The 22,179-nt window shown below is 46.8% G+C and overlaps 1 protein-coding gene across 3 annotated transcripts in view; it reads right to left on the minus strand.

The window, feature by feature from the left end:
* STARD8 (StAR related lipid transfer domain containing 8) overlaps window positions 1–22,179 on the minus strand; it is a 139,338-nt gene that overhangs the window by 43,160 nt on the left and 73,999 nt on the right. The window contains exon 1 of one of the 3 annotated variants that reach the window (XM_077826682.1): window positions 6,052–6,145. The exons of the other annotated variants lie outside the window; for them this stretch is intronic. Within the exon in view, the coding sequence (XP_077682808.1) occupies window positions 6,052–6,085 (34 nt within the window). The 5' untranslated portion in view covers window positions 6,086–6,145. Of the gene's footprint in view, window positions 1–6,051; window positions 6,146–22,179 lie in introns of those variants that run through there. 3 annotated transcript variants of the gene reach the window in all.

Here is a 22,179-nt window from a genome sequence, read left to right on the forward strand (position 1 = left end):
TAATACAGTGGAAGGTGGGTGCTTTAATTACAGAAGATTAAAGGCACAAAAGAACAAAACAAAATCAGCTACTCTGATGCTACACAAAACAAATGTACACACCCCACCCTCTCTGGAATTGCTCCATCACTTTCCTGTTAATCGTCCTACTGATGTCAAAAACATGTTGTCTGGACTAAGGGACGCCACCTTAATCTGAACTCAGTCAGCCATGGGCCAGTCTGCTCATCTCAGTGCTGAGATGCTTGCACTGTAGACACTTTGATGGTGAGAGGATGCAGCATTGCATCATGGCCACTGTAGTTCAACACAGCATCACCACACGATCGCCTTCTCTATGTTGACCAAAAAATGGGACCCATAATTCACCACTACTTCTAGCAACAGCGGAAGCCATAGCGTAGACAAGGGGCAGGAAATTTTAATGCTCAGAGAACTAATGGACCACGCAGTGGAAATAACACCTGATCCCACCTGAGTCTTGCTCACAGTAATACTCCCAACATGGCTACAACCAGTGGGGCTGCACCAGTGGTGAAGTATGGGTGCCATTTTTGCCAGAGAGCATTATTGTACCCTATGTGAAGTCAGGACAGTGAACAAAGCCAGCCAGATCCAGGACAATTATTTTGCTAAAAAGTTTGAATGGGTGGCAGCTCTAATTCTGGCCAGTCGTCACGGCACAGAACTGCTTTCCCTCGCCGGAACATGGTATTTTCGGCTGCTCTGGGTTCAGCAGAGCCAGACTTCTTACCAACCCTATATACTGTTTGAAGTTTCCTTGCTGCACTAAAAACCTACTGACTTTTCTCAAGGCCACTGACAAGCAGGCACACTCTCAAAATGCTTAAATCCAGGCATTAAAAAATAATAACTTGCTATTTCCCTCAATTTTTAAGTATTTGTTAATTATTTAGAAAGGTCAGTTTTTGTTGCTAGGAGAGAATTAATGTACTGCAGCCTTTTTGCAGAACTGTGAAACACTCCATTTTCTAGGCCAGCAATGTAAAGACGCCAACTAACTTCAATGGGAGTTGGACCTTGGTTCAGAAGAGCTGAAAACCCAGATCATTATTTGCCATAACCAGCTGCTAACTTAAATGCCGGCATGCTTAACCGGATTCCATCCAGTCACTATGCTTTCTACAGTATTGCCAGCACAAGCTCACGTCCCCATATATGAAAACTGCTGCCCAGACACACCATCCAGGAGCAGTGAAAGCTGATTTCCCAGCAGAGGAACAAGGTGCTACTTTAGGCTCAGGCCTGAAGAACAGATTTCCCCGCCTTTTATTTTTAAATGTGCTGCCACTAAAGAATGACAATTCCAAATAGTTCTCCAGCTCTCTGGAACAATCTGCCTCCTCTCCATCTCACCGATCCCTGCACTTCAGACACTGCAGGTTTGTCTCTATGACATTTAGTTCACACAGGGTTGCCAGGGGTCCGGTTACTGACCGGAACACCTGGTCGAAAAGGGACCCTGGCAGCTCACCGCTGACCGGGCAGTTAAAAGTCCAGTCGGGGGTGCAACGGAGCTAAGGCAGGCTCCCTGGCTGCTGTTGCTCTGCGCGGCTCCCGGAAGCAGCAGCATGTCCTCTCTCCGGCTCCTACACATAGGGGCAGCCGGGAGGCTACGCACGCTGCTCCACCCCAAGTGCCAGCTCTGCAGCTCCCATTGGCCAGGAATTGCGACCAGTGGGAGCTGCGGGGGCGGCGCCTGCAGACAGGGCAGCGCACAGAGCCACCTGGCCGTGCCTCTGCATAGGAGCCAGAGTGGGGACATGTCACTGCTTCCAGAGATGCTTGAGATAAGAGATGCCCCGAGCCTGCACCCCCAACAGCCTCCCACCCCTCAACCCCCTGCCCCAGCCCTGATGTCCCTCCCACTCTCCAAACCCCTCAATCCCAACCCAGAGCCCCCTCCTATACCCCAAACCCCTCATCTCCAGCCCCACCCCAGAACCCGCACCCCCAGCCAGAGCCCTCACACACACCCCTGCACCCCAACCCACTGCCCCAACTCTGATCCCCCTCCTGTCCTCTGAACACCTCGGTCCCAGCCTGAAGCACCCTCCTACACCCCAGATCCCTCAGCCCCAGCCCAAAGTCTGCACCCCCAGCCAGAGCTCTCACACACCCTGCACCCCAACCTCCTGCCCCAGCCCAGAGCCCCCTCTCGCACTCCAACCCCCCCCAGCTTGGAGCACCCTCCTTCACCCCAAATCCCTCATTCCCAGCCCTACACCAGAGCCCGTACTCCCAGCCAGAGCCCTCACCCCCTCCCCCGCACCCTAACCCCCTGCCCAAGCCCAGAGCCCCCTCCCGCACTCCAGACCCCCCAGCCTGGAGCACCCTCCTGCACCCCAAACACCTCAGCCCCAGCCCCACCCCAGAGCCTGCACCCCCAGCCGGAGCCCTCACCCCCTCCTGCACTCCAACCCCCTGAGCCAGCCTGGTGAAAATGAGCAAGTAAGTGAGAGAGAGTGGGGAGAACGAGCGACAGAGGGAGTGGGGAGTGAACAGGGGTGGGTCCTCGGAGGAGGGACTGGGCAAGGGTGTTCGGTTTTGTGCGGGTAGAAAATTGGCAATCCTAATTTCACAGCAAGTAGGAGTGGGAATCTACCTTGCACTAGTCTGCTGCAGACCAACTGTCTGTGTGGACCCTGATGACACAGTTAATGCACTTTGATCTACAGTAGAACCTCAGAGTTATGAACACCAGAGTTACAAACTGACTGGTCAAACATACACCTCATTTGGAACCGGAAATACACAATCAGGCAGCAGCAGAGACCAAACTAAAAAAAAGCAAATACAGTACAGTACTTGTTAACCAAACTACTAAAAAAACAGTTCTTAAAAAAAGATTTGACAAGGTGCGGAAACTGTTTCTGTGCTTGTTTCACTGAAATTAAGACGGTTAAAAGCAGCACTTTTCTTCTGCACAGTAAAGTTTCCAAGCTGTATTAAGTCAATGTTCAGTTGTAAACTTTTGAAAGAAGAACCATAACGTTCAGAGTTGCGAACATTTCAGAGCTACAAACAGCCTCCATTCCCAAGGTGCTCATAACTGTGAGGTTTTAATGGAGTCCTGTTTCAAAGAGGACTAGAACATAGCACATTATTGAACTGTTAATGAGCATCAGCAGGGTCCACATAGAGAGTTCGTTTGCTGCAAGCTAGCACAAGGTAGAATCACACCCGAGATTGCTGTGAGCTAATTATTCACACAGACAAGCCCTGAAACGTAATTCCAAATCCACCTCCACTACTTCCAGGGAGCTGTCAGCCAGTAGCCCAGACAGGCACTTACTTTGCCCAAACCTTGCCTCATCCATTAGTCCCATCTGACTATCACACGTGGTACATTGGGAGCTAGGTATATGAACAAATTTAGGCTCCAATTCTGCAGAGATTTAGGCTAGGTCTACACTACAAACATACACTGGTTGACTACATCGCTCATGGGTGTGAAAAACCACCCCATGAGCAACTCTTGGTGTAGACAGCCTATGTCAATGGGAGAGCTTCTCCCGTCAACCCAGCTACCGCTCCTCCTGGAGCTGGATTAACTACACCAACAGCAGAAGCTCTCCCATTGGCATAGTAGTGTCTTCACTAAAGTGCTACAGCAGCATAGCTGCATCGCTGTACATGTAGACAAGTTCTAGGACACGTGTTTAAGCTTTAAACATGTGAGTAATCCCAAGCTCAAGTGAACTCTTTGTGGTGTGTGTGTTACTGTGTGTTAGTCTGCCAGCTGCAAATTTTGAGAGTAGAAGTGATTTTATTCCCCAGAGGGGAGCAACACAGTAGACTGTGCCTTTCACTAGCAGTGATTCTTAATTTTGTATCCATTCTAATATAAAGAGCTCTAGGAGGCTTTGGCCTGATGGAAGGTTGTGTTGTATTGTCTGGGAAAGCTGCCAATTCCACTGCATTAGCGGTTGATATTTTAAAGTTGCTCCAGAACAGATCCTTAGCTGTAACGTTGCACATTACCGCCTTCGGCTACAGCAAACCAAGCATTACAGCAAACACTCTGTCACTCTATCCGTTATTTCCGTTAGCATCCCATTGCTAGTCTCAGCTCGTGGGACCCCACTACCCTTCCACAGATGATTGGGAGAGGGCTAGAAAGCAATGCGTCAAAAATGAATAGAAACTAAATTAAGCAATGAGCAACAGAGGCCATGTCTACACTATGGAGACTGTAGTAGCATAGCCGTCCTGTAGCTATGCCGGCACTAACCTGTAGTGAGGATGCAGATGACAGCTATGGTAGGGTTTTTGCTGTTGCTGTACATATTCCACCTCCCTGAGCAATGGCAGCTAGGATGACAGACGTATTCTTCCGTTGACCTAGCTTTGTTTGCCCCAGAGGTTGGGTCAGTAAATACCCCTGAGCGCTGTAGCTATGGTGACCTAAATTTTAAGTGTAGACCAGGCCTAAGAAGTAAATGTAATAGGACAATTCAGATAATGGGACAATTGAGATGATTAAAACCCGAATATGTGGATGGAGGGAGACCCACAAAAGAGATTTCATCTCCCTTTTTATTTTGGCACCTCATTATGCTCTGCCCCTTTTGATGTGTTGTTTTCACTTGGTGAGTTTTGTGTATACATCAGGAAGTGATCCTGAAAACACTTACACATGAAAGTAACTTTGCTTATATAATGACAGGTTTCAGAGTAACAACCGTGTTAGTCTGTATTCGCAATAAGAAAAGGAGTACTTGTGGCACCTTAGAGACTAACCAATTTATTTGAGCATGAGCTTTTGTGAGCTACAGCATATGCATCCGATGAAGTGAGCTGTAGCTCACGAAAGCTCATGCTCAAATAAATTGGTTAGTCTCTAAGGTGCCACAAGTCCTCCTTTTCTTTTTGCTTATATAAGTAGCCAAATGTAGTCAATGGTACTACTCAAGTGATTAAAGTTACTCATGTGTACAGTATAAGCGTTTGTAGGAGAAGCTCCCGTGAAAGGATTGTTCAATCCCTGTGGCAGGGACCTTGGCTTCCTTCAATTTGAAAGGCCATTGTCTACCTGCAGCACTATGGAATTAATAAATAATCATCGGTCTTCTCTTGCAATCCTCTCAACGCACTCACTTCGTTTGAATACCATCAACTTTATTACTGCATTTGTCATTAATACAACTGCATAATTCTCACTGGCACAGCAATTCTCATTTGCACTGAGTACAAATGAATCCTTTTCCCTCCTAGCATCCCGCCCCCATAACTCCATCTCTCGCTCTCTCTCCAAAAGAGAAGTTTTTAAAAAATAAATCCTCCCAGGCTACAGAATTCATCTATGGCATGGATGGCACGTCAGTTATTTCTAAGGCTTCCTGCCAACCCCAGCTCCTGTCCCTACCCGCTCTCTCTGCAGGAGGGAAGGTGGAGGGTCGGAAAGCACAAAAAGGCATATTGGCATGTGCACAGGAAGCAATAAAAGTTTAGTAGAGCTGGCATGCGAAGGAGTCAAGAGAACTTTTATCGGTTGGGTTGACAGTGTGAGAAATAAGCCCAAATATTAAAAGGGCTAGAGAGTCTTACTATGCCTGGAGTGCAGATGAAAACTACACACAATGTAACGGTCATTGGACTATGTTCCGTTGCTCCCACACCCTGAATTCTAGTGCCTCAGCTTATCAACGCTTTTCAGGACTCACATCTGGTACAGCAGCAAACGGACTGACTGCGGTCCCTCCCTCAAAAGACAATATGAGGTGGAGGAAATCACCTTTCAAGGCGGCAGCTGCAATTTGTTTCAAGAAAAGTAAAAACATTTTTTCTAAAGGAAAATCTCAACATAAAACAGAATTAAATCTCCAAATCCTTCCCCTACGCCACAACATAACCCCCCGCCCCCAACAAACTAACAAGCTGCAAGAGGAAATACGGTTTTCTAAAATCCCTTTTGCAGCAAAAAGGTTCATTTTACAAACTACTTCCACCTTCCCCTGTAAAGCCGACTTGCACACGGAAATCTTTTACAGGGGTGGAAATGCAAAGCTCAGACACAAACAGACTCACCATGGCTGAAATTGTTAATCTGGGCTTTGTTCATTGGAAATTGCAGATTAAATGAAGAAAATAAAAAAGAATGACCACCATCCCCTTCATCCGCTCCTGCAGCGAGCCTGAGCACCATGAGCACCGGAGATGGGAGGATTCCCAACCCAAATTCCTTCCTGCAGGCAGTAAGCTGGAGATCTGTGTTCCCTTCCACTCAGGCCTACGGTACTCCACTAATAAAATCTGCCCTCGCTGACCTCATTTGCACGGAGAGGCTACTCGTTCGTTCCTAGGAACTAATGGGATATCTACAGCTTATGCAGTCAGGGGGCTGAACCGTTTAAATAGCAGGGGTGGGAGTAAGAGAGAAAGTGAGAGCAATAACGTATGTACGTACATGCAGCATAACCATTTCAAGCTCTTAAACTCTGCCTCTGACGGAGGAAGCGTTCTCTCCTGGAGCAACTCGCTTAAAAGAACACACGGCCTCCTGGCGTAAGGGAGTCACTGTAGTAGAAAGCGAGCATGAAGTACAGCAAATAAATAAGGTGCCTAGGAGATACATTATAGAAGTTCTCTTCCATTGGCAAATGGGGCGTCCACTAGACTAGATGAGACCTCCAACCTCTATGGCCAAAATTTCAAACCTGGGTGCTTAACCATGGTGCCTATACCCATATCAGACACCAAAATAAAAGTTTACAGAAGTACTGAGCACGCCTGGCTCTTATTTTTCAGCATACCTCCCCCCTCCCCACCCCCCCCATCCTCACTGTCACCGTCATGCAACTGCCTATAGTGGAACTGGACTGGGAACGTGCGATATTACACAATGCCATAACCAGGTGCAGGAAAATTGAGTGAAGGCATGAAAATATGTCCTATTCAACCAGAGACTGATCACTCAAGTCTCTCACATCCGCTTTCAGCTGGGTGGTTTTTATTAGCAGAATATGGGCTTTAAAAAAAGGGGGCACTATAAGCTAGATTCAGACCTCGAGAGTTGGGCTGTACCCACTTAGAGCAGGTCTGAATCTGGCTCTCTGAGGGCTTGTCTTCACTACTGCGCTAAATCGGCACCGCTGTGATCGATGTAGCAGCATCAACTTAGCAGTTCTGGTGAAGACGTGATAAGTCAATGGGAGAGCGTCTCCCGCCGACATAGCGTGGTGTAGACACCGTGTTAAGTCGATGTAAGTTGCGTCACTCGCACAGAACAGTGGTAAACACTGGTCAATCCCTCGAGAACCCAGAGAGGGGCACAGGCTATGGAGGAAGGATGGTCCAGCAGTCCGAGCACTAGCACCCGGCATTCAGGAGACCCAGGTTCAATTCCCTCCTCTGCTGCAGAATTAAGGTGTGACCTTGGGCAAGTCACTTACTCTCTGTGCGCCTCAGTTCCCCACCTGTTTAATGGGAATGATAGCACATCCCTGCCTCACAAGGGTAGTGTGAGGATAAATACATTAAAGATGGTGAGGAACTCCGATCGTATGGGGATGCAGGCCAGATAAGCGTGTTACAAAGACTAAAGCAAGAGACGTGGGAAATGGGAACCTTCAACAGAGATGGGATTCATCTGTACAGCAAAAAGCACATTCTCTGCTATTCCTGAGTCAGTGTTTGTGGCATAAATAATATACAGTATGAGCTGAGAGATAAATGAGTTTGTGAGAGGCACCACAGGGGAGGATTTGGGGCTGAAATGAAGGGGACAGATTGGGGAGAGGTGCAATGGTAGCTGCACCTTCAAAGGGACTAAAATGAACCCAACCAGTACACATGATAGCAGAGTAGGTCCAGGTGACAATGAACGAAGGCAGACGCAAAGGCGGCTGAGCGGCAATCCATGCTATCAGGCACTGTGTGTAAAATTCCCACCAACACAGGAGGAGTCAAAAGTCACTTCCAAATGAGATCTCATTTGCTTGCAATGTAAAGAAAGTGCAGGGCTTTAGGCCATGTCTACACGAGCAAAATTACAGCAACAGCTGTACCGATGCAGCTGCACCACTGTAAGATCACTTGTGTAGCTGCTCTATGCCAACGGGAGTAAAACCACCTAAACAAGAAGCAGAAGCTATGTCGGTGGGAGAAGCTCTCCCGCCGACATAGCGCTGTGCACGTGAGAGCTTATTCCAGCAAAATTTATGTTGCTCAGGAGAGTGTTTTTTCACACTTCTGAGCGACATAAGTTTTGCTGAGATAAGTGGCAGTGTAGACATGGCCTTAACTCTATGGCTGTGTCTACATGACACAGCTTTTAGCAACATGGCTAAGTCGCTACAGCCGAGCCACTAAAAGTCGCGCTGTGTAGCTGCTTGTTTAATTTCCACCCCCAACGAGCGGCGTTTGTGTTGTCAGCAGAAGAGTTCACACTGGCGCTTGTCGCTGCAAAACTTTTGTCTTTCAGGGTTTGTTTTTTTTAAACACCGCTGAAAGGCAAAAGTTTTGTCGTTCAATTGCCAGTATAGACATAGCCTAAGTGGGCACACACTTATTTGGGAATAAGACTGTCCACACATGGAGTTGGTCAGGAATAGCTATTGTGCTTTAAATCCACAGCCTACCTTAATCCTAATTAACTTTCAAATGTAGACAATCTCTGAACACTGTAACAGGCAGGCTGAATCTCTGAACTATGTGCCCTTGATCCTTTTAAGTCTGCTAATACAGTCAGTCTAGCAGGGAAAGAAGATCAAGTATTTCTACTGTTCCACTTGAAGATGAGCCGGGACCAAAGACAGATATCCCACCAATAATAAATAATAATTATATTTAGATTTTATAGGGCCAAGGAAAAAATTTCCCCATCACTGACATGCAGCCACCTCTGGAGTGGAATGTGACCTCTGTTAAACAGCGCACTGCACAGCTGCACAACAGTTTAGGGCAGGACGTGAAAAAAAAAAATCCCATATCCTGCCAACACCACAGGATGATTTGATTAGGAAGAATGACATTAATCAAACTGGAATTTGGATAAGACACTCATACTAAGAGCATCCACACCAGTGTGCAGATTAATTCTCCTCCTTCAGCATACATGGAGAAATGCGGGTGTGCGTGTGGGTGTCCAGGATATTTGTGATCCTTTCCCCCACTCAAAAGGCTCTCAGCACAAGTCTTCGCAGGAAAAGCCTCTTCCACGATTATCCCAGGCCGGACCTTCCTGTTGTTACTGCTCCAGTGGCGCCACAGAAGGAAACCAGACCATAAATTTCCTACAGCAACGAATGACGATCAGCTGCCTCATGGGTGTGGAGTCAGCCAGTATTTCTGGGTGGGGGGAAAGGGAGGAGAGAACTTTTCTGGTTCCAAAGAAGATGGAAGAGACAGTTTGTCCACTTGCCTGGAGTGAGCTGAAATATTGCCCAGAAGAGAGGGCTGAGAAGGTCCAGGAAGCCAACGGCTCCTTCTCTGAAGGGAGGAAAATACAGAGTAGCCCATGTGCTACTGCTCTTCTGCAGGGCTGGAGAGGAGCAGGCTGGCTGGGGCACAGGGAAGGGAGAGCAAGGGACAGAAGAAAGAAGAGCTAGGAGGCCTAAGGCCCCACAAGTGTCCTGGGGGGTGGCAGTCCCAGAGGAACCTTTCCAAGAGTCAGGGGCCCCCAACATTCATTAATGTGGGCAAAAAGAAGAAGGCAGAAACAAATATTGCAGGATCTGAGGCTGGCCTTTTCAGCTGGCAGCCAGTCATTCTCAAGGAGCTCTTCTCATCTTACTTTCAAAGTCAAATCTGGAGGAGTCATGAAGTGGGCCTATATGTGCCAAAAGTCACACAGTGAGTCCTCATTCGCTCCTCCTGACTCACGGCCACTAGACCAGTCTCCTCCAAAGACCATCATCATCTGCTGCCACAATCATCGCGGAACCTGGAGCTGCTGGATATGCTGGTGAGCAGCACCCACTGCCTGTACGTGAAACAATGCCAGATCCTCAACGGAGAATAAGACTTGGGCATTTCGTACTGCTGGCCAAGAACTTTCCTTCAGATTTTAACTCCATGTCTCCACCAACAGCATCAGCCCCCTCACTTCCTAGAGATACAGGGCCTCCCTGGCAGAGAGTATTCATATTCTGATTCAAGAGACAATAATCCCCCCCAAACATTACTGTCATCTACCTATTGGCAATTACACCCAACTACAATTCTCCAGCAGGTCTCCATTCCCCTAGACTGTAGTGGTGACACTAATGCAGCGAAGGAGGCCAAATCCATGCTTTTGGGGTATTAGCTGATGACCGGTGGGAAACAGAAAGGGATTCCCCCCATCCCCAGAAGATACACTATAGCACAAATGGCCAGATGCACTGGGTTTGCTTTCTTAGAGATATGATACTGGACCACCTGGACCATTGTGACAATTTCTGCATACTTAACCATCACCATAATCCAGACAAAATCCTATTCCAAAAGCCAAACTCATGAAGACATACTGCAGTAGCAAAGCAAACATGGAGCTAAGAATCTGCTGGGCATCAAGCAGGTAACCCTTGTGGAAATGTGGAGGCAGGAGTAAAACCTTGGAATGCAGTTGGAGCCCAGAGAATATGGACCTGAATTTTATATAGGTGACCAGAGCCAACTTTGAGACTTACAACCCCTTGTCTCTTTGTTCCGTTTGAAGATGGTGTGGTGGAAGGAATTGAAGACCAATGCTTCCTTTCCATTATAGAGCAAACGGCAGCCACTGGAGAGACTAGGCCAAATGGCTTTTGAGAACTGGTTTTAAAGGACATCACAGGATTTCAGAAAGACAAAAGAGCAACACTTTTTTAAAAAAAAACAAAAAACATAGAAACCTCCTTGCCAGGAATGTGAAGAATGTCAGGGAATATTACAAAACAGGATGCAAAGAGAAGCTGGCCTCAAGCTCTATCACAATCTCATATGTTGGCCTGATTATCAGATGCTGAATCCTGATGGAAACCTATCAGTGCATCTGCCTTGGAACCAAGGGCTGAGCTCAGCTGGATTGATTCTGCCTTTTCTTCTGATACCAAAGAAGTCAGCCGAGCAGCCTCTGCTATGGTCAGTCTGTGGAGGGATAAAGCTCTGCCCATCTGCCTATCCACTATCATAGCCTTGTCATACAACACATAACATTCTTTGTGTCTATAGTGCCTTCCATTTAAGGAGCTAAAATGAAATGAACCCCTTAGGAGGCAGGTCAGTGTTCCTATCCCCATTTCACATATAGATAAACTGAGGCACTGGGAGGGGCTAGGACTTGCCTGTGGTCACACAGCGAGTCAGTGGCAGAGTCAAGCACAGACCCCAGGAGTGCTGATCCCAGTTCCCCTGCTCTAACCATTAGGCAATACTTCTCAGCTCTTTAGACAGCTTCCTTTGACACTTTTGCTAATTTACCAAATACATTTGTGCTTTCTATGGCTTGTACATCTCCCCCCGCCACCTGTTCAGACCTGCAGGGACATTCCAACGCCGAACCTGTGGCATTACAGCCCCTCCCACGGCTGCAGACAGTAAGGCCAGAAGTTCGGGAAGGCTACGAACCGGCAAGGTCAGGCCAAAGGAGAAGCTGGGTTAGGAAGGTGCAGAAAGTTCTTATTCAAGACACCAACATCCTCAAGAGCAGCACAGGCAACTGACACCAATTACTAGCACAGAAATGAGTATGTTTTTTCGAGCTTCGCCTCTGTGTGACAGTCCCTCTTTAAGTAAAAGAAGCTCCATTTCCAGGATCAGATTTGTCATACCAGGACTTATTTGGGGGCTTTTTGCCCAGCCGAGCATAAACATGAAAGAACACGACAGATCTGCCTATTCACACAGCCCAAAGGGAGGCAGCCTGCATATGAAAATAAGGTGGATGCTCTGTGGTGGGGTAGATGGATACCTAACCACAGTCACAGCTTATCAGGGGTTACCTTTGTAAGGCCTTGGGCTTAAAAATCATAAGGGAATTTTTACTCAGTGATACAAAAGGCAGCTACCTCCTACGACCGGGGTAATTACAGGCCTGTCAGTCTGACATTGAGTCCCAGGCAAGATAATGGAGTGGCTGATATAGGACTCAAATAAAGAATTAGAAGAGGGTAATACAATCAGTGCCATACAACAGGGTTTATGGAAAATAGAGCCTATCAGACTAATATTGTATCTTCTTTTGATGAGATTACAAGTGTCGTTGATAAAGGTAACAGTGTTGATGAAATACACTTAGATGTCTGTAAGCCATTTGACTTGGTATTGCATAACATTTTGATGAAAAAAACTAGAAAGATACAAAATTAGCATGACACACATTAAATGGATTAAACGCTGGCTAACTAATAAACCTCAAAATTGAACTGTAAAGAAGGAATCATGAAGTAGGTGTGTTTCTAATAGTGTCCCGCAGCAGTTCTTGGCCCTAACACTATCATCATCATCATCATCATGTTCCCATTACACCTTTGGCTTTTAGGGCAGTAACGAAGCTCCTCCACTCCTGTCTGTTTCCGGCAAGTCTTTCAGTGGTTCCCAGCTGTGCCCCAGGTTTTTCAGCTCGGCTTCCATAGCTCTTCGCCATGTTGTTTTCAGGTGTCCATCTTATTGCTACTCTGGTGATGGAATCAGTTTTCATCCGAAGCACATGACCAATCCATCTCCAATGCCACCTGGCAATGATGGTGCTCAGATCCTCTTGGCTGCACTGTGTCAATAGATCTTGGTTTGAGATTGTTCCAGGCCAAAAGATACGGAGGATTTTTCTGAGGCAGGTTGTATGGACATGTCATACTTTCTCATTACCCAGCATTCTGTAGTGTTGAAAGTATGCAGCTCTGATAAATCCTGAGTTTGGTTTTGGTGTTGTATTTTGATGATTTCCAGACTGTATTGAAGCTCCTGAAGGTGTTCCTGGCTTTACTGATTTTGTTCCGGATGTCCTGGCTTGTTCCACCACCCTGACTGATGGTGCTGCCCAAGTATGTGAATGTTTCTACACTGGTGAGAACATAATCCTCTATCCATACTGGTGATGGTGAGGCAATATTAAAGGTCATGATATCTGTCCTATTGCGGTTGATTTTCAGTCCAATTTTCTGGCTGAATGCATTGAGTCAAGTTGTTTTCTTCTTGTATATTGTGTTGGGTATGTGGTAGGAGAGCGACATCATCTGCAAAGTCCAGGTCTTCAAGGGATGAGAAGAGTGTCCATTTAATGCGTCTTGGCATGTCTTCTGTTGTATGCTACATTACCCAGTCGATGGCAATGTTGAAGAGGATTGCAGACATGACACACCCCGACATACTCCTGTTTTGATTTTAAAACTGAGCTAACTGTGATCAACACTGCATGTAAAGATGAAACAGAAGCTTTTGATTATGTTGATTTTGCAGGCACATGGAATTCCTTTCCGTATAATGCGCCATAGGCTGGTCTTGTGAATGCTATCAAAAGCCTCCTCAAAGTCTATAAAATTTATGTAGAATTGCCATTGCCATTCTAAGCACTGTTCTATTATGTTTCGCAGAATGAACATCTGGTCTGTGCATGCACGCCCTTTCTGAAAACCAGCTTGCTCTTTTCTGAGAATGCTATCAACGGTCTCTGATATATGCTGGACTATGATCTTACACAATACTTTGCTTGGCACAGATAAAAGTGTGATACCATGCCAGTTATTACAATCACTGAGGGGGCCATACTTACAGGATGGGGGACTCTATCCTGAGAAGCAGTGACTCTGAAAAAGATTTGGGGGTCATGGTAGATAATCAGCTGAACATGAGCTTCCAGTGCAATGCTGTGGCCGAAAGGACTAATGCGATCCTGGGATGCATAAATGGGAATCTCAAGTAGGCGCAGAAAGGTTTTTTTACCTCTATATTTGGCATTGGTGCAACAACTGTTCGACTAATGTGTTCAGTTCTGGAGTCCACACTTCAAGAAGGATATTAACAAATTGGAGCATGTTCATAGAAGAGCCATGGGAATGGTTAAAGGATAAGAAAACATGCTTTATAGTTATAGACTCAAGGAACTCAATCTATTTATCTTAACAAAGAGAAGGTTAAGGAGTGACTTGACTACAATCTGTAAGTACCTACACGAGAACAAATATTTAATAACGGGCTCTCTAATCTAGCAGAGGAAGTTATAACATGATCCAATGGCTCGAAGTTGAAAATAGACAAATTCAGACAGGAAAATAAGGCATAAGTTTTTAAACAATGACGGTAGTTAACTGGTGGATCATGGATCACTGGCAATTTTTAAATCAGGAGTGCATGTTTTTCTAAAAGAATGAATCTGGGAATTTGGGGGAAGTTCTCTGGTCTGTACTATACAGTAGGTCAGACTAGATGATCACAATGATCTCTTCCTGCCTTGGAATCTATGAATCTACAAAACATCTTTAGGCAGTGGCCATAAACAAAGCACACAGAAGCAAAATGACACATGCTACAGGAGGCCTGGGCCATCTCATTGTAAAGAGAGACACTGACAAGGCTGATTAGACCTACAGTTAGACAAACTGAGTTTTGCCGTGGTTCATTGTAAGCCCGGCTAGAGCTAGAAGACTGCTTGTGAGGACACCAAGCCTCCCTCTGACCCATCCCTTGGACTTTTAGTAGCATTTCTGTAAGTGACAGATTCTGTCTGCCCTGCATCAGAATGGCAGCTCTCCATGAAAATGCTCTCCATGAGAATGGCACATGAAAGTAGGACAGAAAAGGATTCATCTGGACAGCTGCTCCCTTTTATTTCCAGGGCAAAACCTTTTATTCAGTCCCTTGTATCATCCATCAACATCTCTAGCCAGTGATGAGCTGCCAAAATCGTAACATCCGGTTCCCTCCTCACCCCGTGCCCGCGCCCGCCCCCCAGGACTCCTGTCCCATCCAACCCCCTGCGTTCCTTGATGCCCCCCCAGGACCTCTGCCCCATCCACCCCCCTCCTCTGTCCCCTGACTGCCCCCGGAACCGGGCAGAGTGTCTCGTGGGCCACTGTACTGGGTGCCCACCCCGCCCCGCCCATAAGAGCCAGAGGGACCTGCCCAGGGGCGAGGTGGGGAGTCCCAGTGGTGCTTACCTGGGGCGGCTCCCTGGAAGCATCCGGCAGGTCCCTCTGGCTACTAGGGGCGGGGTAGCAAAGCTGGGGGAAGGGAGCAGCCGCTCCCCACACTGATCACATCAAAAATGGCGCCTTAGGTGCAGATGCCATGGGTGCTCTGGGGCTGGAGCACCCACGGGGAAAATTTGGTGGTTGCAGAGCACCCACCGGCAGCTCCCCGCCCCACGCCTGGCCCCAGCTCACCTCCGCTCCACCTCTGCCTCCTCCCCTGAATGCGCCGCGCTGCTCTGCTTCTCCGCCCCAGCCCCTGGCTTCCCGCGGATCAGCTGTTTGCATGGGAAGCCTGGGAGGGCTGAGAAGCAAGCAGCGCTTTGAGCTCAGGCCCAAGGAGGCAGAGGCGAGCTGGGGCGGGGAGCAATTCTACTGCGCCCCCCCCCGCCGGGTCACCTGCTGCGGTGCGGGCGGCCCTCCTCGCGCCTCCCTCCCCAGCTCACCTCCGCTCCGCCTCCCTGGGCCTGAGCGCGAAGCCGCCGCCTGCTTCTCAGCCCGCCCCGGCTTCCCACACAAACAGCTGATCCACTGAAGGGGGGGAGGGGGTAGGAGAAGCAGAGCAGGGCGGAGCGTAACTCAGGGGCGGAAGAAGCAGGGAGGTGAGCTGGGGCCGGGCGTTGTGTGGGGAGCTGCCGGTGGGTGCTCTGCACCCACCAAATTTTCCCCAAGGGTGCTCCAGCCCCGGAGCACCCATGGAGTCGGCACCTAAGGCACCACTTTTGGTGGGTTGTTAAATTTAGAAGCCCTTTTAGAACCAGTTGTCCCTCGTGGGCTTCTAAAAGGGTTTCTAAATTTAACAACCGGTTCCAGCAAACCGGCTCCAGCTCACCACTGTCTCTAGCCCACCCTGCTCTGAGGTAACAATGAGGCACAGAGCCCAATAAATACCGTTGGATCCAGAGCGCTTGGTAGACAAGTTGCCAAACAGGCTGTGATGATTAGCGAGCGGGTCTCTTCTACACTGCAACTTGGCAGTACTTGCAGATCGGGACAGTTAGTGCCCAGCACTGTATGCGGTTTTGAGTTCCTACCTGCTGGAGCACTGGCAGGAGCACCAACACATTACTTGAAGAAGAGGAAACCAGAGGAAGAGATTGTAATTTTGGGTTTGATCCAGTTCCCATTGACTTCAGGGTGGACTGGGAAAGGCATTCACATTGTAACTCCTGGAGGCAGGGATCATACCCTCCTGCCTACATTGTGCTCTGTGCTGTATGATAACGGAGCTAAATAATAATACCCAACGTGTTTTGCAACATTGCAGAGAGCAGCACTCCCAGCCTGGAGCCTTACAGGGCTGCTTCCTCCTTGCTTTTAAAGAGTTTGAACTGAAGCACCTCACACAACCATATCTGATCTTACAGCATGGTCATTTTTGCACTTGTTAGGACAGTATTTTGAAGGCACCTTCCCTTCTATGGCAAGGTTTATTTTTCAGAGCAGTCAGTGCTGTCCACTAGCCAGCTCCCATAACAAATTAGGGCAATACCTCTGGACCTTGAGGGAACTGGGATTATTTAAATTCAAGAGAAAATGATTATGAGGCACCTGGCTGAAATATTTAATCTAAATAACGATTATTATAAAAGTACATGTGTAGATCTGTTTGAGGCTATTGGAGAGACCAGAATGAGGAGATTTACGGTAGGTTTAACCACACCCACCCACGCGCATACACAGAGTATCTGAAGAGATGATAATTTACAGAGATAATAGTGAATAGAACTTAAAGCCAGGTCCCTCATGGATATCCATAGTTGAATTTAAGGAGCAAGACATGCATGAAGAATTTGCGGAGGTTATATGCAGAGAGTAATGACAAAGTGAGATGACCTTTCATCTGGAGATGGGAGAAAAGGAAGGAAAAATCTGCATGGAATTTGGAGAAGAAATATTCGCAATTTCGTTCCCAGACATTTCCTAGGAATTTCACTTTTTGCAAACTTATCAACAAAAATTCAAATAAGCAACACCCAAATTTCCACGTTTCATCACACACACTGATCTTTGTCCAGTTTAAATTGCAGACTTCTAATTCTGAATTTTGAAATTGAAATAAGGAGGCTGCTTAGTTGGTAGTGACAAGGGTCCATTTCCATTCAAAATGAGGGGCTGTTGTGGAGGAATATTTATGAAATTTCACAGATGTTCAATGAATTCAACACACCAGGAAAAATCATTCCATTTTTAAGTATTCAAAAAGCGCTGACCTCTGTCCCAGCCCTACCTTCAGCCAAGCTGGTGGAGTTGAGCAGAATTAGTATTTCTATGCAAATCTTGGAATAAACTAGAATTTAACAAGTAACTTATTAAACTCAGTCAGGTTTGTGCCGGGGGAGTGCCTGAAGGGCATTTGGGGGATCAGGAGGGAATTTGCCACTGATTCTGCCCTTTCCTCCAGACTAGTTATTGCTTTTCTTTGCATGGACGTTGTTTTGCTCTACTTTAGCACAGGAAGTGCTAAGGTGCATTGCATGCAGGTGTAAATTATTCATCCAACATTCCAGAATGATGAACCTGTAACTGTTTCAGGTCCCTATACAGCCATGTGTCCGCCTCTAGTCAGAATACCATTACTAGACTAGCGAGACAGAATTAGCATTGTCTTTTACTGCCAATAAACTAAACCCCCAGTGGTTTATTTACTCCTCAGGCAGACCTAATGGAAATTTACCTCTGTTTGCCTTACCTCTGTATATCTCATTTGCTGTATCAGACAGACACTTGAAGCTGTTTCTAATGTTAATCTTTCCCCCCTTATGGATGAGGAGAAGTTACTGCATTATGGCAAGACATTCAGTATATTCAAACAAATGCCAACTGGTGCGCAGATAAGAAAATGGAGACCTGGCATTACCAGAGATATTGGCCTCTCTGCTCCCCAGCAACACACTGAAAAGATCCTCCAAGCTACCAAACCAATCTAAACCTCAGCGACAGCCTTCCAGAGTTACCCTCCACCCTCCCAGTGTAAAAGGAAGCTGGTCACAAATAGCTGTGTGGGCAGGACCTACCCACCACTTCCGAATTGCTCTCACCCAACCCTCAAGGTAGGATTCAACCTCTCTAAATGCTTTTCATCTGGCTAGTGGAAGGGAGCTTCAGAACATTTATATCTGGGCTCTCAAAAAATTCTGTGTGATTACCTGCTGCTTCAGCTGACCATGTGTTTCCTAACGACCCAGAGAAAAGTGAAGAACAGACAAAACTGGAACAACTTACATTAGAAAACAAAACAAAACAAAAAGTGACAAAGCTGCTATTGTAACAGTCAGAGTCCCAATGAGCTTAAGAGCCTGGAAAAGAAACAAAAGTTCTTCAATATTCTTCAGCACATATAATTACACAACATCCCCTTATATCTATCTGCCTATCTATGTATGCCACGCTGCCAAGAGCCATTTACAAATATGGTCTCTGTTCAAGAAGTGACAGGTAAGAAGAATAGCAAGTACATGCTTTCACTGAATGCACTGGTTGGATGTGTAATCAAAGGCACAGGGGTAGCCAAAGTGCAGCCCTAAAGAGTTCTGCATTGCTGCCTTCAACTTCAGTAAGCAGATGATGCCCACGGAGACTACAGGTCCCAAGATGCAGTATTCCATCTCGAGCTGAGTGGCCCAGACCCTAGCAGTCAGGAAAGCTGGTAGCGCCAGGATACAAGTTCATGATCTGTATTGCTCAAGAGGGGGCCAGGAAGGAAGACCACCAAACTACAGCACTCAGCCACCCTTATGCCTGCACTATCCCTCAGGAGTTCTGTGGGACTTAATTAGTTGAGTGTGAAAAGCTTGGAGTCCCCTAGCAGAGTAGGAGTACCATTACACAAGCATTTATTCTGTCATTTAAACCTGAAGAAAAAGTTGGAGAGAATGAAAGAAGCAAAGTGTGCAGCTTCACTGCCACTGGCTGCAGCTGGCAGGAGGCATAAGATGCACCCAGATCTCAGGGGCCAGCACCATCACCTATCAGCTCTTCCCGCATAGAGCTGTTCATCATGTCAAGAAGCCTTCGAAGCCACGCCCAGTTACTTTTAAACACAGCTGCCACAAGCTTAACAAAAGAGAAATGCAACCTACTAAAATTCGCCTAATGAGACAGCTGCTGACCAGCAGGCTTGTTCTTTAGACCATGTTTGAATAAACCCTCTTCCACTAGGATTCCATTGTGGTTGCAGTAAGATCGCCCCAGCAGCCATCCAAATGGTAACAGCCTAAGTGTCAGCTTACTGTCTCCATGCAGTATCACTCCTGGAGTTACTCTCAAGCCCATCTCCAGAATCTCGCCATACTCATGGAGGGGACACATCCAGGACAAGATGAAGTCCTCCGAGTGAAGAACCGTGGCAACGTAACCCACCCCAAGCTCTCAAAAATCATGAGACGTGATTCTGAAGCCAAAGAGATGCATTTTGGGTGCTTTTTATTTCCCTTCTAATATTTTGGCCTTTAGAACTTCCCAGCTTTTCTCTGCAACAGCAAGGACCAAAACCTCTTTTTTTAAATAAAAGCAGAGATTCTCATTTATTCACATCTCCAGAAGCTGGGGCTATCAGAAGAACACCAAACATCATGAAACTCACGATAAAATCAGGAGTGCTGGCAACACTGCATGGACAATAGTAACTTCCCCTCTTTGTGTTTTGTTTGTTTTACAAGACCCTTGTCACCCCTTTGATGGCTGTGGGTATTTCTGCCCTAGCAAATTCACATCTCCAGAGGCATACCTGCTCATTTCCACTCCAAGAACTGGACATTCCCAACCAGCAGCAAAGCAAGCACTCACTGGCTTTATTTGCTTCTTATAAAGCCCAAAGCTCACAGAGCAAGCCCCGAGCAGAGAAGGCAGCAGACATCCAGCAGCCCTTTGGTAGAAGGTGATAGCATTTGCAGACGACATCAGCCAGACCACCACCCTTTATGTTTGCATCTTTCCTGTCCTGACTTTAGTGACATGCAAGCCAGCAGTTGGCTTTAGAAAAAGTTTTTAATCCCCTTTTTCTTTTTTCCATGAGCCTGGGCTCAAAGTCATTACTTCAGAGGTGACCTTCAAAGGTCAAGTACCAAATTCCTGCAGCTTTACCAATATGCGAGGATTGACTCCAACGCCAAGCTAAGCGGAACTTTTAGCATCTTACTACCCAGACAGTGACTTTACTTGCCTCATTTCTTATTAGGAAATAATGTGAGGGGCCCAGGCCAATGTTTTGGAGGCCTCCACCATATCCTCGTACCGTTACTGGGATTTTGTATTTAGCAGCTGCAGGTTGCATTTAAAAATGGGACTGGGCTTTGATGTTTCTGGAAATAACTCCTTAATATGGTAGAATAGGACCACGCAACTTCATAATTATAATGCCAACAGACCCCAGTCATCGGTGGGATCGAACTGGGGACCTCTGGAGCTTAGTGCATGAGCTTCTACCGCATGAGCTAAAAGCCAACTGGCTGTTACCTAAGGCTGTAGAGCAGACTCATTTTATCTCTCTCTCTAAGTGGTCTCATTGCCACTAGATGGGACACAGCACCACACACAGGAGGTGTGTGGGTTACATAATGACAATAGCTTTATTAACCACTAAGCAGATGGTCTTTTAAATGCAAGCATTTGCACCTGAGAAATCCACTGGGAGGAGGTCATCAGCACAGAAAAAGAACTATAGATAAGCAAATAATAATTCACAATGAATTAACTTGACAACGGAATTCAGCCTTTCCTTTGGCTAGCAGCTATGCCAGGAGCAGATCACAATTTTCTCAGACATATCCTGTGACAAAGATCCTTCTCTACCTTGGTGGGTCTTGTGCTTATTGGTGGATTTGCTCACCTCGGAGCTTCATGGCAGCCCTCAGTTTGGCCGTTTTCATGAACCCACAGTCCAAGCCAACACCTCCTGTGTCTGACCAGGAGTTGGGAGATTTCGGGGGAACCCAGGCCCACCCTCTACTCCGGGTTCCAGCCCAGGGCCCTGTGGAATGCAACTGTTTAGAGTGCCTCCTGGAACAGCTGTGCGACAGCTACAACTCCTGGGCTACTTCCCCATGGCCTCCTCCCAACACCTTCTTTATCCTCATCATAGGACCTTCCTCCTGGTGTCTGATAATGCTTGTACACCTCAGTCCTCCAACAGTATGCGTTCTCACTCTCAGCTCCTAGTGCCTCTGGCTCCCAGCTCCTCACACACGCACCACAACTGAAGTGAGCTCCTTTTTAAACCCAGGTGCCCTGATTAGCCTGCCTTAATTGATTCTAGCAGCTTCCTGATTGGCTGCAGGTGTTCTAATCAGCCTGTCTGTCTTAATTATTTACAGAAGGTTCCTGATTGTTCTGGAACCTTCCCTGTTAGCTCACCCAGGGAAAAGGGACCTACTTAACCTGGGGCTAATATATCTGCCTTCTATCACTCTCCTGTAGCCATCTGGCCCGACCCTGTCACAATCTGTTATTCAAATGTATTGCAGGAAAATCTTTTCATATTTTTTTGCTCTACAGATTGATTGTAAATATTCCAAACTTGAACTGTGCTGCTTAGCTGTGATTGCTCAGATTAAGTCACATGGTATTTTCCTGCTTCCTGACTGGATAAGTGCACAATACTTCTGCTATAAATCCCTGTATATGCAAACTTAAAATTTGGTGTTCAAGAACAGTAGCATAAATTCCACAAACATTTTAGTCAGTGAAACCTGATTGATGCAGAAAGCGAAGGGAGAAAGGGGGGGGCATGAACATGGCCAACACAAAGTCACTTTGAAATTGAAACATGGAAAGTTTATTGGTTCATTATTTGCCATGCTCTAAAGGAAATCTGTTTGATGAGGAATATGCATTTAATTAGCATTGTGCAACAATGCACCTGCCAACTCATTTCTTCTTCCCCTCCATTTTTACGATAAGTAATTTCATTCCCTTGCTCCACACCCTTCCAGGCAATCTGGCCTCCCTGTTTAAGGACACAGAAGGATGTTCAGCTACTTGGATACTGACTTCCCCATGCAGGTTTTCCATATGCAGGAGAATATTCCAGCTGAACCAAGAAGGCCTTCCACTGAGTGTCAAGAAAAAT

The sequence above is a fragment of the Eretmochelys imbricata genome, chromosome 9 (assembly GCF_965152235.1).
Source record: "Eretmochelys imbricata isolate rEreImb1 chromosome 9, rEreImb1.hap1, whole genome shotgun sequence".
Lineage (NCBI taxonomy): Eukaryota > Metazoa > Chordata > Testudines > Cheloniidae > Eretmochelys > Eretmochelys imbricata.